At 42.8% G+C, this 17,792-nt stretch overlaps 1 protein-coding gene across 6 annotated transcripts in view; it reads right to left on the reverse strand.

The window, feature by feature from the left end:
* Nucleotides 1-223: 223 nt before the first annotated feature.
* MARK3 (microtubule affinity regulating kinase 3) overlaps nucleotides 224-17,792 on the reverse strand; it is a 120,596-nt gene continuing 103,027 nt past the window's right edge. For 3 of the 6 annotated variants that reach the window (XM_034992664.1, XM_034992663.1, XM_034992661.1), the window contains 5 exons: nucleotides 17,020-17,123; nucleotides 8,885-9,142; nucleotides 4,552-4,578; nucleotides 3,166-3,210; nucleotides 224-766 (listed from right to left, as the gene is read on the reverse strand). In XM_034992664.1, the coding sequence (XP_034848555.1) occupies nucleotides 421-766; nucleotides 3,166-3,210; nucleotides 4,552-4,578; nucleotides 8,885-9,142; nucleotides 17,020-17,123 (780 nt within the window). In that variant the 3' untranslated portion in view covers nucleotides 224-420. The remainder of the gene's footprint in view (nucleotides 767-3,165; nucleotides 3,211-4,551; nucleotides 4,579-8,884; nucleotides 9,143-17,019; nucleotides 17,124-17,792) is intronic. The other 3 variants (XM_034992666.1, XM_034992665.1, XM_034992662.1) reach the window with 2 other exon arrangements.

Here is a 17,792-nt window from a genome sequence, read left to right on the forward strand (position 1 = left end):
TTCTTAGTAGTAATTCGACATTTTCCTCCTTGGCAATTTTAATGTTTTAGCACCAAATGATCTCCCACAGAGGTACTCGTAACAACTCTGGCTGCCAGTGTAAGGAGATGCTTCCGTATGCAGTACTTCACACGCACAGTCCACGCTCACACCACACAGACAGGAGGCCCATGGCGATGATGTCACACGTTTTCAGGGCAATGGAAATAAGACAGAGGGCACGCATGTCACACATCTTTAATGTAGTGCATTCGTAGAAAAAAGGCCAGCTTCCGCTCCCAGGCGTGCTCTCGTCCTTATATTTTAATATCATGATTTAGAAGATGCAGACGTTATTACCTAAATATTATTCTATACATTTCCATCAGTGTTCAGGAAAACACTTTAAATTGCTACTTAATTTACACCGTAATTACTGGGTTACAGCTTCAGCTCATTGGCAATTTTGGAAGCAATATTTTTGAAAGCTATGGATGTCCCTGATATCCGCTTAAACCGGACCCCGTTCAGAGACAGTCTTGGCAGCTTGCACACCTCCATCTCCCACTGCACGAGGTTCTCTGCGTGCCCGTCACCGTGGACACAGAAGAGTAAGAAGCGCTCTCTCTGCTCATAGTCGCAGTTATTGGCATCCAGCACTTTGCGGATTTCCCGCATCATGTCATTGGGATCCATGGAACTAGTGGTTTTCATGCTCCAGGTAAAGCGGAGGGAGCGAGGTTTTGCTTCTTTGTTTTCATCCTTTTGCTCGGCAGATACGTTGCGACTGAAATGCACAGTGGCAGGTTTATTTTTAATTGCACAGAAAAACCAACCTTTTCTAGTTCAGCTAGTTCATAATCAACATCTTCGCTGTAACAGAATAACTGACCTCCACACTTCTCTTGCATAGGCTCCCATGTGGTGACCTGTTCCTTTACTGAGAAGCATTCCTCTATTACTCACCTCCCCCCCCAAACCATAACCCACACAGGCCAAGGTCTACCTGGCTGAAAAATCTTCACCAGCCATCTATCCTTAATAACATTAAGAAAATAATTTGTTAAACAAAATCCTTGAAGATCAGGTGAAGTAGAGAGCTGAGCACTTCTCCAAGAAGAGCCCAGCTTTCCCCTCTAGGTTGAATGCAGGTGCCAAGGAGCCGGGGGAGACCCCCAAAAGCCCAGCTTAGGGAGGCGGGGTCGGCAGGCCAGCTTCTGGCTCTGACCAGCACGGCTGCTCCTGTGCTACCACTTCTCCTCTCAGGTCAGTTCCTCATAACCTTCACCACAGTGGTTCCTCAGGATAACCAGTGTCTCCACATAGTTCAAAATCACCTTCCTTGTAGGTGGCCCGAGCATACAGCTGGGTGGGGGCGTGGGCCCTTCTCTCCGTTCCCTCCACCCACCTCGATATTTTTCCTGCCATTTTGTTAAACTGTTAATTCCACAGTTAAAAATAACTCTTAGGTGACATTATCTTACTACTGAAGCAGAAAAATGAAATGTTAAGGCTTATTTGTTATTGAGCACTCTAACAACCAGTTTGAACGCAAGCTGTATCGATCCACAGAGTGGAAGGGGTGGTCCCAATGTCTATGAGGTGACGTCACGGTGGGGTCCTGGGCACAGTTCTCTTGGGAAGTCCACAACTAGGAATCTACCATATCTTGCTGTTCATGGCATTTAATCATTGCCACAAAATTATTTACACTCTCATGTATACATCAGATGCTTCAATGAGGACGGTGAATGACTGACGCTCTTTTGTATTAAAAACACCCAGGACATGCATGTTAAAAACACTTCATCCTATGGCAAATTTATCAGACCTGAGGGTGGGCCATAGGTTTACTATGCAGATAGCTGCCAACCAGCTGGTAGAATATTCAATTTTGTTCACATCTCCTCAAATTGGTCGGAAGCTTCCTATGTATAAAATGCTGTATTAGTCACTAAATAGGTTACAAAAATGAGCAAAAGCTCTCAAGCTAAGTTGGGGTTGGGGGAGGGAAGACTGCAACTCAAGGCCAACAGCAGAACAGGAAAGGTATAAAGGGTCCACTAGAGGGTGGGAGGAACGACAGGTGGGGCCCTCTAACGGAAGGAGTGCAGGGAAATGAGGAAATGGCTTCCAGGAGGGGGTGGCATCTGAGAAGAGCTACCAAGAACCATGGGATTCCAATACAACGGGGGTGGGGGAAGAGAGTTCGTGTGCTGAGCAGAGAGAATATCATAAGCAAAGGCAGGGACGTATGGAAAGCACAGAATGTGTTGAGGGTATAATCAAGTGTACAGATGGACTGGAACTGGGGGCACAGCATCACCCCCACAACAGCTGCTGAGTACTTGCGGTAGGCAAACTCGGGACAGCTGGAGCCTGCTCAAGGCCGGCATGGGCAGGCCTGGGGTGGGAGTGACACCTCAACTGGGGCAGGGGTGGGGTCAGGGGAGGCCGGGGCTGTTGAGGCCACCCAGGGCAGGCCAGGCAATGGGGCCACTGCAAGGTTTCATTCAGAAAAGTCACATGATCAGAGCTGTGCTTGAGAAAGACCAGCAGGAGAGCAAATGGGTTAACGGGGACCTGAGACAGCAAGCTGGCAACTGGTACTGGAAGGGCGTAAGTGGACAAGAACTACAACTATGGAGGCCTATCTGGTCAACTCCCCCAACACCCAAATCTGTGTAATGAAATACAAAATGATCTACAAATTGTAAAAGCAAATCGCTCGACTACATAATCATTCTTAAAGACACATCTAATTTAAAATATGAAAATTCTACTCAATATTCTGCTTTCATTCTTTGAGACCAGAATCATGCAGGAGTTATGGACACGTCAACAGTGCTCCTACCGACTCCCAGATCTCATTTCAGGCTGTCAGCGCCCAGGCAGGAGGGCCACGTATTTTAACACCCAAACACCAGTGGAAAGCCCAATCAGGCTGGGAGACAGAAGGCTTCCCCGGGCTGGTGGCCATGGCGCTCTGGCGCCCTCAAGTGGCCACTGGGAGGGGGCAGCAGCCACACACTCCTGCTTCACCAACCGCAAAATGCTGACCTCACCAAGCAATCCTACATTGAGAGCAGGGATATGATGCAGGATATTCAGAAAAGAGCACCGTTTCTGCCACACACACAAGGTAAATACCTATAAAATATTTTAAGTAAAAATAATTTCCCTCACCTTGAGCCCTCATATCTCCCGTTCCTCTCATATTCAGTTGGAAGCCTCAACGAACAGAATGCAGAAGCAGAGAAGCGGGAAAGAGAAAAGAAATCTTACAGACCAGTACACAACCACCCATAAACAAACACAGATGTCATAAAATGAGCAAACCCAAAGCACTTCGGGTCACCAGCTGTGCTTGTTAAACTCATCCTGTCATGGGGGTGAATCAGCCCACGGCCATCCTTCTCCATGTGTGCTCGCAGGCGGGCTGGGAGGTTGGCCCTGCACCTGCTTCACATACACAACAGGTATTCCTGCCCGGCTCTGGAATTGGAGATATTCTGATTTTTTAATCCCTCCCCCAAAGGGTAATGGGCTTTAACTAAAAGGAAATGAATTCTAGCAGTTAAATCCTACTTCCAACTGCAAAATTTCCTGTGCAAGGGAAAATTTGACAACTGGGAAGATTAAAAAACAATAATGGAGGGGAATTTCCTACATGAGGAAAGCGCTCCTCCCACAGTTTTAACAGAGCTTACGTTCACACAGTCTTTCAGTGACCCACTGACCTCATCAACACATAGACCCCCACAGGCTGGCCTTCTGGACACAGGTGGCCCAAATGGCAGATTTTCTGCCTCATTCTGTGTGCATTCCAAGATCGTGAGCAACGTTTTTGTTCTCCTGACTCATCATCATCAAAAAGTACTCATCTGGTAGGAATATATAATATTTACCACAGTGCTTTCAGTAAAAGTAATGAGACCTACTTCCTTCAGTGGTTGGTGGAAAGCAGCTTTTAGACAGAATACTACTTACTCTTCAACTCTCTGAAAATATTAAAACATTTCCACTATCAGTTGCCCACATCTTTATTTCTGAAAACCTCAAACCAAATGAGGCTGTAGGTTTGAATTTTGTGCTTGTTTCCCATGTAAAAATATTAGCTAACTTCCCGGCCATTTTAAAGCCTTTTGCTAAAAGATGGCAACAGTCACCACTTACCTTCTGCGGGCTTGAGGCCAATCAGTAACTGTACATTAATATTACTGAACATCTCATTCTTCAAACAGAAGCATGCTAAGTGTTATTAGTATGAAGACAGAATTATTTGGATGCTAAATAATTCTACCAAAGAAAGAAAATGCACAGAGCATGCACAGGCCTATTGTTACATGGGTGTCACAATCCCTTTACAAATGCCTGACAGAGTTAATCTATTTCTTTTCAAGGTTTCCTTACAAAGAAATAAGTATTTAGTTCTCAGCAGAAAGTTTAGTTTTTAAGAAAACAAAACAAAACAAAACAAAAACAAGGCTAGAAAGCCAAACCTGATGTTAATTGCAGGAGCCATTTTGGGGTAAGGATCGAAAAAAAATAATGTGTATATATAAGTCCTACCTTTTGATAAACCTGAATGACATGTTTCTAAAAGAAATTAAGCCAAAAAAAAAAAATTAACAAAAATGACTTGCACAAATTAAATAGAAAATCTAGTCAATTATAGAGAGAAAGAAAAACAACAAACAAAACAGGGCTCCTCTTTCTGTCCAATGAACAATGAAACACAACATTTGTTGAAAAAATAAAATTACAGGTAATTGAGTATGTGATCTTTTAATTTTCTAGAAATATAAAAAAAAATCTTACTTGTAAGATAAATTCAGCAGTAAATATTGACATTAGCTGTAATTAAATTTATTTAAAGGTTTCTTAGATGGATATACTTTAAGATGATAAAATCCAACATCCTGTGTTAAAGAAGTGATGGAAGTCATCCGCAGTATACTAGAGTAAGAGGGTAACACCTCTTGATCCTCTTCAGAATGTCTTATGAACAAAAACCTCACCTTCTTATATAACATTAAAAATTTCATTTTAAAATGTTCAAACATTAAGAGAACCCTTACTTATCTCAGAAACATGATTTAAACATTCACAGAATGTCTACTACAGTATAGGACATAAATCACTTTTTAAGAAAAAACTAAGTGATTGGGGTTTAAAATGAAGCAGACTTTTCAGAGTTTTAGATGGCAAAATGAACGGAAATTAAATGATAAGATAACAATGGGGTTTCAATTATGTTTTATGGAATAAACTGGAAGAGCTGTATTTAGAAGGGACTCTGCTCGTTAAAAATTAAGGAGATGCTCAGGTTGTTCTGAACAGAATCTGACAAAAGAAATTCCAAACTATGAGTCGGGCTTGTATGATCATGTGGGTCAGCATTCCTGGGCAAGTGCAGGCTGGGCTCACCAAACTATTTCTGAAATTCCCAGTTCTGTGACTGAACACAGAATTCAGTCTGAGTGAACGAAGTAATGAATGTCTTGGACTTGTTCTTCTAACATGGATAATTTGGCATTGCTTCAGATACAAGCAATTAAAAAATATCTAACTACTGTGAATAACAGCCAACTACTTCATAATCAGATCAGAAGTGGTAATGCAGGGTTACACGCAGTAGACAAGATCATGCACGTAACAATATTTTGTAAATAATTAAGCACTACGTAAACCTAAGGCAGGATTATACAAAAGATTATTTTAGTTGAAAACTGATTAAAAGATCTTTAAAATGTATTTTCATTTCAAATTTTCTACCTGAGAGAAGTCAGGGTTATTGGTCAAATACCACAGAACTGCTTTTCTTCACTTTTCCTGCCACGAATCCCTGAGGTATAGAGAGGCGCAGCGGCAGGCCTGAGTCTGCGCCCGGGGCCCCGTGGACCAACCCGAGGCACACAGAGGCATGTCCATCGTGTCTACAGGGCATGAGCGACTCTGAGCACCCTACGCAGGCCTCCTTCTGACTACAGACGGCCTCCGAGCACACAGCTCTCTAAGCCACACGTATCCAGGGCAGAGTGCAGGCCTCCTGGCGGTGCCAGCTCTCTTCCCACCAAACCTTAGCAGGTCTCCGATGCAGCACCTACATAAGAACACCTGAGCCTCTTTCAGGTACCAGGGCTCTGATCCTCACAGTTAGTGTCAGGGCGGGATAAGCAGCCTATGCTGAGGTAACAGTTATATCAGTGTCCTTCTAAAGTACAGCAACCAGGGGAGGCTACAGACCTCAGTTGCAAACTTCAACAAAGAGAAGACTGTATTTCTGCAAATCTTTAGGAGTGGAAATTGCCTGGAAATGTAAAATAAGATGAACCCCAAGATTTTTAAAAAAAATTAAACCAAGAAAACTCAGTATCCAATTTTAATTCAAAGACATGAAATAAACTACATGAGAAAATGAGGGACAAGGGCCCACACTGTCCCTGACAGCCCTGTAGGGCAGCACATGCTGCGGACTCAGGGCCTCTGAGGCCCAGACCTGGCTCAGCAACTTTTGGCTGTAGAATCTTGAACATGCGCCTTAAATTCTCTGAACCTCATCTCCCAGGTTGTCCTACAACATTGGGATAATACCTACTACATTGGCAGACTGTGGAGATTTAATGAATGTGTGAGAATGCGTGTGTACACATGTGCATCTTTATAAACGTAAAACAAATATATCTCTATAAATCTATAGACATCTATTCATCTTAGCACATGGTAAGCAATCAATAAATGGTAGCTGATGTTACCTGCAACAATAATAGCATTAAGATGACCAGAGAAAGAGCACAAAGGCAAAAAATAAATTCCAAGGATATTCCTGATATATAAGGTTTTATTTAAAGAGCCCATTACAGACCAAAGTATAAAGACAAACAGCTGCCTGTCCTGCAACTAGAGCTCAACAGACCTGACTGGTGTGCATCCCCGCTGCGCTCAGGGCTCTCCCCAGGCTTAACACCAGTCAATATTAAGCAAGGCCAGGGAACTAACAGCCTGCTGGATCATACCTGGCTCTGTCCCCTACCACCCGAGTTTCAGAGGCAGATTCTATTTCAGTTTAGTCCATAAGGAAGGAACCAGGGGGCAGGGAGGCCTGGGACAGGCCATAGGATAACCCTGAAAGGAAGGAAGGAATTATTCTGGGGGTCACCAGATTCTTCTTGGATTAAGCTCCCTGCTTCTCTTACTGGTCCCAAGTGGGTGCCCCAAACCTGGCAAAGTCCTTTAGACCATTCTACTCTTCTGCCCAGTTTAGAACAGGGGGTTTCAGCAAAGGGGTGGAGTAAGAGGCTGGACTGTAACTTCTGGCCCCCCTCTGACGTCCTGTTAATGATAACGGATAGCAGAAGTCCTCCCTAACTGGTAGTCAGTGTCCTGACAACAAATAGATTACCTGGAGAAAGACAGTTGAATGTGACTTGGCTAAATTCAGGTGATTCATCTAAATGAACATAACATTACTGGAGGAATTAAGGAGACTGAAAAGTGGTATTTGGCTTACAGGTTAAATACCAAAGATAGCAGGAAACACAGCAGCCAGCTAGTGAGCCACAGGGAGTATGGAGAAACAGAGGAGGGGGGTGCCAGCCATTTCAGACTCTGCTGTTCTGAGTAAAATACAGATGACGAACAAGTGTGTCTGCAACACACAAAGCTGCAGGATGCCCTGGACATACTAATCCACAGTGAGGCTCAATTTATTAATTTATTTTTATTAAAGATTTTACTTATTTATTTGAGAGAGAGTGAGCGAGAGAGAGCACAAGCTGGGGGAGGGGCACAAGGAGAGGGGGGAGCAGACTCCCCGCTGAGCAGGGAGCCCGATGCGGGGCTCGATCCCAGGACCCTGGGGTCATGACCTGAGCCGAAGGCAGATGCTTAACGACTGAGCCACCCAGGCGCCCCGTGAGGCTCAATTTCTTCAAGAAGAAACTCTTCTGGGAGTCCTGAGAGTACAGGGGCGCTCAGGTCTCCTGAGTGTGGTCCTAGATAATGGTGACTCTGCCTGTGTGCTTACGGTGCATGGGGCCCTTTTTCTTCTTCCTCTTATAGCAATCAAAGATTCTAAGCCTTTGCAGCCTCCAGATTAGGTTATGGAAATAAAGTTCAAAGTACCTCAAGGGAAAAAGGATTTTATACACAACCAGATACAAGTTTCTTGCTGAGAAGAAATCAGGACTTTTCTATGCCAAACTACGCAGTTTAAGCAAGTTACCTTGTTCTTACTATAACTTACTGAGACCAACAGAGAAAACAGTTTTAAGATTTAGACCCTAAAAAACTTAGTGTTCTTCAATGACAATGACAGGAGATGAGAGAAGAAATGTCTCTCTCCTCTGTGTCCAGGGCTGGTCACATCACACGCTGTCTTCTACAGGGACTGCTTCTGGAGTGGCCAGCTTACACTGGAGGTGGGGTTTTGCTAAACTGCAGTAAACATGCCATGTGGACAGAAGTGTGATCAAAAGGAACAGCAATTAAAGAAAACAACAGCCTCCCAAGTGCTAGAGGATTTTTGGTGCTGTGAAGATTCTGAGCTCTGTAATTCCTATTCTAAAAGGTTTTAAAGTATAAAGTTCTATATATAAACCAGAAAAACACGAGCTAAAGACAAAGCGAAGGGCGCCTGGGTGGCTCAGTCAGCTGAGTGTCTGCCTTCAGCTCGGGTCATGATCCCAGGGTCCTGGGATCGAGTCCCCCATCAGGCTCCCTGCTCAGTGGGGAGTCTACTTCTCCCTCTATTCCTCCCGTTGCTCGTGATCTCTCTCACCAAAAAAAAAAGAGTTAAAGACAAAGTGAAAAGTATCTGGGCAGTTGCTTCACAAAACAGAGAAGACATTTCTCTTTTTGCTCTTGTATCTGCTCCCAACAAAAGGCACCACCCAGCACTTACCTCCTTGTGAGTTTTGAAGTTAATTTACTAAAAAGGTTAGTGGAGCCTCGGCTTCGAGTCTGTGACAACGGTGTGGCTTCGTGGGACAGGCTGGGTGAGGCGGGCGGGCCGTTATACGTGGCGGTCCGCCGCTCTCGGGGCTGGCCGTGGAAAGTGCTGCGACTGGCTGTGCCCCGCGGGAAGCGGAGTCGGTCTGGGGTGGCTGCACTGCTGACGCTGTGTGTTGAAGCGACTGGAGTCCTCGGATCAGGAATAGCACTAGAAGAGCAGAACAGAACAGTCTCGCATCTTTGTTCACAAAAGCCCAGCTTTGTGGCAAACATGGCACACAAAAATCTACAATCCCAATATACCTCTTATATACGGTAGAGAAAATCACTTATAATAAATCTCTAGACCCAAGGGGGTATTTTATAGGGCGCAGGACCAAAAGGCAAGCTAAATAGGAGGGTATCAAATAAACAGTATATAATGAAACACAGCCTCATGGGGTTTAAGGGAATAGGACATACATATTTTCAAGGACAAGATTAATGCAGGGAAATTCTAGGACAAAGGAATGGCTAACTCAAGCTTTTTCCCTTTGCTTCCTTCTCAAAGTTGCTTACATGCAGAGAACCTTGGCAATATAAAAGAAATATGGGCTATGCGGGTGAAACTGAAGAATAGGCAACTAAAAAGTTTTAGAAGCACACAAACACAAAAGGCATATTTACTTTCAGATTCCACATGCTAAGAGCACCATGGAGAGGAGGGGGTACTTCTTACACCCTTTGGAGTATGCAAAGGCATGAAGACACACAGACGACCAAGGACACCATGACATAGGATGCGCTGAACTAAAACCACACACAGGAAGGGTATTTTGTGCACAAGAGTAACGACCTGTGGACTATAAAATCCACAGCACAGCATGGAGCAGCGGCGGGCACACAAGAGTCTCACGAGGAATGTGCAGTTGTCTTACACAGCCTTGCTGTTATCTCCTTCACTGTCTACTGGAGGTACCATCATCGTGGGGTGCCCAGAGGCTGACATGGACATCGACTTCTGATGTCTCAGCCGACAGGTGGAAGATGTGGCACAAACTGAGGCAGGGCTAGCTGCGTAAGCGAACAGTTCTGTCAGGCTGGGAGGGGGTTTGGGTTCAGGCAGAGGCAGAAACAACAATATGATGGCGCAGTGACAAAAAGAGCGACCTGCTATTTAAAGCACACACCTTCCTCCCCAAACCATCTCATTTTTGCCTTAGAACAAAAATCTCTTAACCTTGTTTTAGGGATTCTGCAGCAATTACTAACCTGTAGCTATTTTTTTTCCAAACAGTAAAAGATTTATTAGCTTTAAAGAAGAAAAATGACATCTTACTTGTTTGAATATTTATGTGAGGGGGCAATGTCTTCTAAGCTGTGTACAAAATAAAGCCTTTCCCGAAAGAGATGTCTCCGTTCAAATTGAAGTGGTCGAGTGAATCTATAACATGAGCACACCGTGCTTTCGACCTGTTCCCCAAGCACACAGACATATTTTAAATGGACTAGTAAAACGACAGGTATAGTAACTAGGTGCTATTTATCCAAGTGTCCTATGCTGTTTAAAGATAGATGAGAATCTTCCTATGTAAAGGACATTCACTTCTTTACAAACAAGTCAAAATTCCTAAGGGGTCAACAGAGCCCCTTTTTTCAAGGCAGGAAAACTAATAAGAGTAATTTAACTACTTGTAGACAAAGAAAAAGAGCGACAGACGTGGCTGGACGCCTGCAGCTTCACCTGGCATAGAGAGTGACACGAGCCTCACCATGGCCACGTTGTTCCTTAATTCCAGCTCAGTCATCCTGCCCTTGGAGTTCCAAAGAGGCAGTTTCTCTCCTTTGAAGCGAGCCAGGGATTCACAATTGTGATCGTGCACACTAGTCTGCACACCCTCCCCACCTCTACCCCAGGGTCTCCCCACAGAGGGTCTTCCCTCTCTCCCACCTGGTCTATACCTTAGCACCTGTCTTCACTGGTCTCCTGGCCTTCACTGGCCACTCATCTGCTTATAGCCTTTCAAAAGTACACTGTGTCTTCAGGACTGAGTTCAGATCCCTCACCCTAGCATCCCACTCATTCCCTCAGGCACCCACAGCCCAGCCCCGGCTGCAGCTCCAGGCTCTACCTTCTACTGTTACCTTTTGGAACTTGACTTTTGGGAGCTTCTATGATGTGTAAACCCCTGGTCATACATCAGGTCAAATAACTTTCACAGGAACTATTCTCTGTGTCTGGAGAGCAGGCATCTTCTATTTTCATCAAAATTTAACCCAGAGGTCACCCTCTCCATGAAGTTTTCCCTGATGTCCTTTCCCATCAGCAGCTTATCATCCCCTTCTGTACTACGTTCACCTGCCACTGCACACCATACGGTATCACAGTGACCCTTCCCTGCTTGAGTGTCCTAAAGCATGGTGCCCAATAAATGCTCTCCTAACTGAAAAGGTAAGTTAATGAAATGGGTCACTGGAGCTCTGACAATCCTAATCGGTGGGGTGGGGGAGATGTGTCTGTAATAAATTGCTCAAGATCTGTTTGTCCCTGCATTTTTGTTTGAGAATTTTGTCCTCTGACTTGAGAGAATGGCTCTAATGTAGTCACAGAAGAATTGGAAACAAATGCCTTATGAAGATAAAAATAGATTCAGTTTTGTGTTTTTGCCACTTGGCACCCACTCTTTTACCTGGGGCAATGACACTTGAATTCTGCTATGAAGGAAACAAGTTCCTAGGCTCTGGATGTCACTGACTCCATCCCAGACTTTCGCAGCCACTCCGGCCAGTGACAGGATGGGCACATGGCTAGAACCACACCAGCATGGACCCAGAGACAGCCCCAGGGCTTCTGTCCGAGGAGCTGAGTGTGGGAAGATGCCAAGTCTAATGCTGCTGAGCCCAACCAGGGAACCACTACAGAGGAAGCGAAATCAGGAGACAGACCCTGACTTTCCCTGCACTTTTTTGGTTATAGGAACTCAAAGATACACTGTTTAAAAAAAGATTTACTTATTTGAGAGTGCGCGAGCGCATGCGTGGCGGGGTGGGGGGGGGGCAGAGGGAGAAGGAGAGAGAGAATCCCAAGCAGACTCACCACTGAGCGCAGAGCCTGATGGGGGGCTCAATCTCACAACCCCGAGATCACCTGATCCGAAATCAAGAAAGAGTCAATTGCCGCTCAACTGAGTGAGCCACTCAGGTGCCCCAAAGATGCCCTTTTTATTATTTATTGATATTTTTAAGATTTTATTTATTTGACAGAGAGAGCACAAGCAAAGGGAGAGAGAGAGAGAGAAGCAGGCTCCCTACTGAGCAAGGAGCCCGATGTGGGACTCGATCCCAGGACCCCAGGATCATGACCCGGGCAGAAGGCAGCCGCTTAACCAACTGAGCCACCCAGGTGTCCCGATGCCCTTTTTAGTTTAAGTTTGTTTGGACTGGGTTCCTGTCACCTGTAACACATAGTCCTAACTGATTCAACTCTTTTTAAAGACTAGTCAAGTATAGTAGTGAGAGGTGGGGGCGGGAGAGGGAGAAACAGATTCAACTATCTGAGAAATGCTTGCTTGTTTCTCATACAGACATACATACGTGTGTGTGTATATATATATGTGTATATATATATATATATATATATATATATATACACAACTTTATTCTTTAACAAGTTACAGATAAATAATGACTGTCTTTTGTGCTCTATTATCTGTTCAGGACAGGTCAAGGGTCAACCCACTTGATGTCTCTGCCTAGTTGCTGACATTCTCTTGCTCAAATTAGGAGCTAGGATCAATGGGTGCATTAAAAGCAGGGGAATAAAGGAAGACAGGGGTTGTCTAGCTTCTTCCCTGGAGAATATGAATGATCCCAAAGACCGTGAAGAAGTAAAGGGCTTTTAGTCAGCATACAGAGCAAGAAGATGCCTATCTATTCCCCCCACCTCTCTCCCGAAGGCATACCGCTCAATGGCTGGACCGTGTAGGCAAGATCTACAAGGCACATAAACATGGCAAGACTGGACGGACACTTTGCAGCAAAAAAGTGACCCTCCTTAAAGTTATAAACCTTTCCAAAAAGGGAAGTGTAAATTGATATTTTCATTGTAAATTAAAAAAAATTTTTTTGACACAGTATTCTAAAAGGTCATCAAGTTGGTTGCTGCGAAAACTGGACAAAATTTTACCACCAGAAAAGTGCTAAAAATAAATGGTGGTTATATTTAATAGATTAGCCCATAATCATCTACATCAGCAAAACAGTAGCTGCATTACATTTTTAGTATTTCTGGGTCTAAGGGAAAACCATTTTCAAACCTTAACCTACAGAAATAATATTAATAGTAATACAATTTCTTACAATTCAAGTTGTTTGAGGTTCCTATTAATCTAACTGCTTTGTATTTATGTCTGATTATCATTTTTGGAAACTCTAATCTACTTACAGTTACTAAAGGATAGGTATTTTGAATTTGTTTGATATGACATTTATGCCCTATCAGAACATTCTAATATGGTATGTTTTGGTTGCTGACTCAAACCATACTCAGTGATTGGGTAAAGGCAGAATTAAAAATTTAACCTAAAAGATACATGTGTGAACTTTCTCTGCTCAATCCCTGTGCCTTAATGTAGGACAAATGGATAAATGGATAAAATAATAGAAACACTTTACAACTTTAAAATCTTTTTTTTTTTTTTTTAAAGATTTTATTTATTTGACAGAGAGAGCGAGAGAGCACAAGCAGGGGAAGCAGTAGGAGAGGGAGAAGCAGGCTTCCCACTGAGCAGGGAGCCCAATGCGGGGCTCGATCCCAGCACCCTGGGATCATGACCTGAGCTGAAGGCAGATGCTTAATGACTAAGCCACCCAGGCGCCCCACAATTTTAAAATCTTACCTAGAATATCAAATACCTAAAACTTTTTTGAAAAGATTCTGTTGTGCTTTATTATAACCATATCACACTACATCCTCGGGGGCCCTCAACTGAATACATTTTCCAACAGTCTCCTATAGGTATCTAAAAGCATATGAAAGAGGACACAGAGTCCACGTTATGTGTGTAGGTTGCCAAATAATTAAGTCGAGAAATCAGTGTAAACTAAGAAAATTCTTGACATTCCCATCTGAATGGTTTATCATCAATACTTTCATAAGCTAGTATGTGTTGAGCACTATGCGTCAGCCTCTGTGCTAAGTGTTTAAGACTCATTGTAAGAACCTACACAACTGTGACAGAACCATACAACTGAAGATGTGGTTACACTTTCTCACGCCTAGTTTATACTGACTATTCGTCATTGTTGGAAATGGGCCATGGTCAGAGTCTGCCGTCAGAAGAAGGTAGAATAATTACATCAGGAGATGTAGCAAAAGTAAGATGGATTTCAGCATGCCCGATGTCAAAACAATGGTCTGACTTAGAAAACAGTTCACATGTGCTCAAGCCAAAGCAAGAGTTTGCCAAATCCTGTAACTTCTGTCCTTTAAACAACAATGATTTCTTTTTATTTTCATACAGTAGGCCTGATAAAACAGAAAGACTGCCCTGGTAAGAATTAATCCATAAAATTAATTTTAAAATGAAACGATGACATTGCCAGTGGGGAGAATTTAAAACATCACCCCATGCTCATGGCAGGATTTGGAAGACAGCTGGAGAAGAGCTTGTCTAGGACGTGTACAGCCTTCGGTTCAAACTTGCACAGCCTTTACTAGCCATGATCACGCTCATGTTAGAATTTTGTATAAACATATGCACACGTAAGAAAAAAGTCCCACATATTCATGGTTAAAAATGAAAATGAACGTCCTTCTTCCAGAAGTTAACAGGGATCCAGGCATCCTGTAGCTCACCAGTATTTTAGTCAAGGAGTCAGAGATCTACATGGGGAGAGGAGAAAGTAACCACCTGCCTGAGAAGTCATCTGTGCACAGAGAAGGTGCAGTGCATCCAATTTACAACTCAGCATCGACTTTAAGGGCGAGAAAGTTGTCACATTTATTGCCCTAACTGAAAGTAAAAAATATGACCAGTTTGCCATTCAAGCCTCCAATAATTTCCCACAGTTTTTCAATGCATTTGTATAATAGAAAGAAAAAGAAAATCCAGATATTATACAAATTTTGGGCCATGTCTTGAGTGGTTTGACACTGAGGCTCTACTTGGCTAAAGATAAAAACAATACTTTCAAAAGCAAAGCATTTAAATGATCGAAGCTACTGTAGCAACGAGGCCTAGGCTGGGATAAGGAGGGGTCAGCCCTGACAGGGAAGACACAGACAGGTAATGATTCCAAAGAGATTAGAGAATTCTTCAAATCGTTTCCAAAGAGTGAATCGAATACTGCAGGAAGGGAGAGTCAGAAGAGCATGTGCACCACACAAACACAAGCTGGGGAGCAGAGAGCAGATCCTGGTCTTAACAGCCTTTTACCTCAGAGAACTGTATTTCCTAAAGGTCAAAAAGAATCTGGTAAAGTAGTTCAGCAACTAAAAAGAATTTCCAAAAGGAAGAAGAGTCATGAAACAACATTTACATTAGACACTCTAATTGTCTTCTATTGATATAATTAAATAATTCTATTCTTTTAAATATTTATTATTATTCTATTATTCTATTAAATAATTTTGAACTAGGAGAAATGATAGATTTGAGAATGTAATGTAAGAAACTTTACCAGAGAATAGACTACTATTAAAAAATCAATTATTTGTAAGCTATCTAGCACAGCTGCCATATCATACTCAAGCTATCGATAGTTTTTTTGTTTTGTTTTTTTTTTAAAGATTTTATTTATTTATTTGACAGAGAGAGACACAGTGAGAGAGGGAACACAAGCAGGGGGAGTGGGAGAGGGAGAAGCAGGCTCCCCGCAGAGCAAGGAGCCCGATGTGGGACTCGATCCCGGGACCCTGGGATCATGACCTGAGCCGAAGGCAGTCGCTCAACCGACTGAGCCACCCAGGCGCCCTATCGATAGTTTTTAATCACAAGGAAAAAGACAATGTTAAAACAAGTACACACATAGGAATCAGAAAAGAGAACACTGGAGTGTAAATATTTTTAAAAACGCACTGAATAACCAACACAATCTCACACAATAAGCTTTTAGCTTCATGTCAATTCAAAGTTAGGTAGTCTATGGAAGAGGGAAATGATAAACAGTCTGGTTTTGAGGATGAAAGAGGAAAGAAGAATCTTTGCTTAGGCTGTCATAAGAGTTAGTGATCAAACATTTGACTAATGAGATCTAAAGGGAAAAGAAACCATACAATGCATCTTCAGAAAGTAAATGTCAGCAAAAAAGAAAGAAACCGTTTTGATGCCAGACATGGGACTGTGACGAGACCAGACAATGTTCAAGTTAGGCAGCCGGGGACAATGAAAGATGGTGGGAATTTACTTAATGGATTTCTACTCCAGAACTTTACTTGCTCATTGTGGCTTTACCTCACCCCTCTGAATTTAATTTATATGCTACTCTTACCAAAAGAAAGAAGAAAAATCCATGCTTGCCTGAGAAATTTGTTCCATACAGAATATATTTGACTACTCCATCAATCCCAACCTCTTTCTTCTCTTTTTTCTCTCCCCCTAAACGATGGTCTTTGGCCCTACTTTATCCCACTTTTCCCACTCAACTTATCCACTTGGCCCCTTTGGTAAACTGCTGGCCTGTTACTGAAGTCTCACTCACCCTGCCTCACACTGTCCTCCAGAGGCCTGGCTCCCTGTGCCCTGGGTCGTTATCCCTCCCCACTTCACCCTTTGTTCAACTTGTTAATGTACACAAAATAATGTCCACTCCCCTATTTGCTATTCTACAATTACAACACAGCTTAAGATGTGTCTCCTGTAGGAAAGCTCCCTGATTTAACTCAACCCTTTCAACCATGACACACACAGCCTGATAAGCTCTGGACAATGAGAGGAATTTGGAATTCTAGTATCTCGCTAAAAATTTGCGTTGTATTTAACTTACCGTGAAAGAATACTTACCATTATTATCTGAATTCTGATTATAAAAACTGAGAAGTAAACAACATGCTTCCATTTCTTTTGGGAAAAACAAATTTTCTTGCAAACAGGTAAAATTTCATACCTGTTTTCTTTCCCATTCTGAATTACTGAATGTCTATCAGCTGTAGTTCTTTCACTGCAAACATATGTATTTCGCCGTGTCATTCCACCAGATGCTGTATTACTCTATTAAAAACAAAGGAGGAGGCATTTTTTTATCTTTTTACCATTCAGTAATAAGGAGAGTACAAAGAGGAAAAAAAAGCTCATCTAAATACACATGAATAATTTGGTCTTTGAATAAACCGACAGTAAGCTATCAGTAGTACTGCCTAAAAAGATCACAAATGGCAGTGGAGGCAACAGTCTCTGTCCTGTCTCCTGGCAGAAGGAATGAAAGCTGGCTATGGTAGAGTGACTCCAAAAAGTTGGCTATAATAATCCATAAATTAATAACACACTTAGAACAGAGTAGGAAGATAGCCACTGTTTTTATGTTGTTGTTGTTTTTTTTTTAAGATTTTATTTATTCATTTGAGACACAGAGGTAGAGAGAGAGAGCGTGAGCAGGGGGAGGGAGAAGCAGGCTCCCCGCTGAGCCAGGAGCCCAATATGGGATTTGATCCCAGGACCCCGGGATCACGACCTGAGCCGAAGGCAGACGCTTAACCATCTGAGCAACCCAGGCGCCCTGATAGCTACTGTTTTTAAAACAAAAATCAAAAAGCAAGGATTAGAAATATAAGGTAAATATACAAATTAGGTAATAATAAGCATGAAAATAATAAAAATGAAAAATAAAGATCTAAACGTAAGTGTTAAAACTATAAAACTATTAGTAAAGACACAGGTAAG

This window comes from Mirounga leonina, unplaced genomic scaffold (genome assembly GCF_011800145.1).
Source record: "Mirounga leonina isolate KUSES-001 unplaced genomic scaffold, KU_Mleo_1.0 Mir_82, whole genome shotgun sequence".
Lineage (NCBI taxonomy): Eukaryota > Metazoa > Chordata > Mammalia > Carnivora > Phocidae > Mirounga > Mirounga leonina.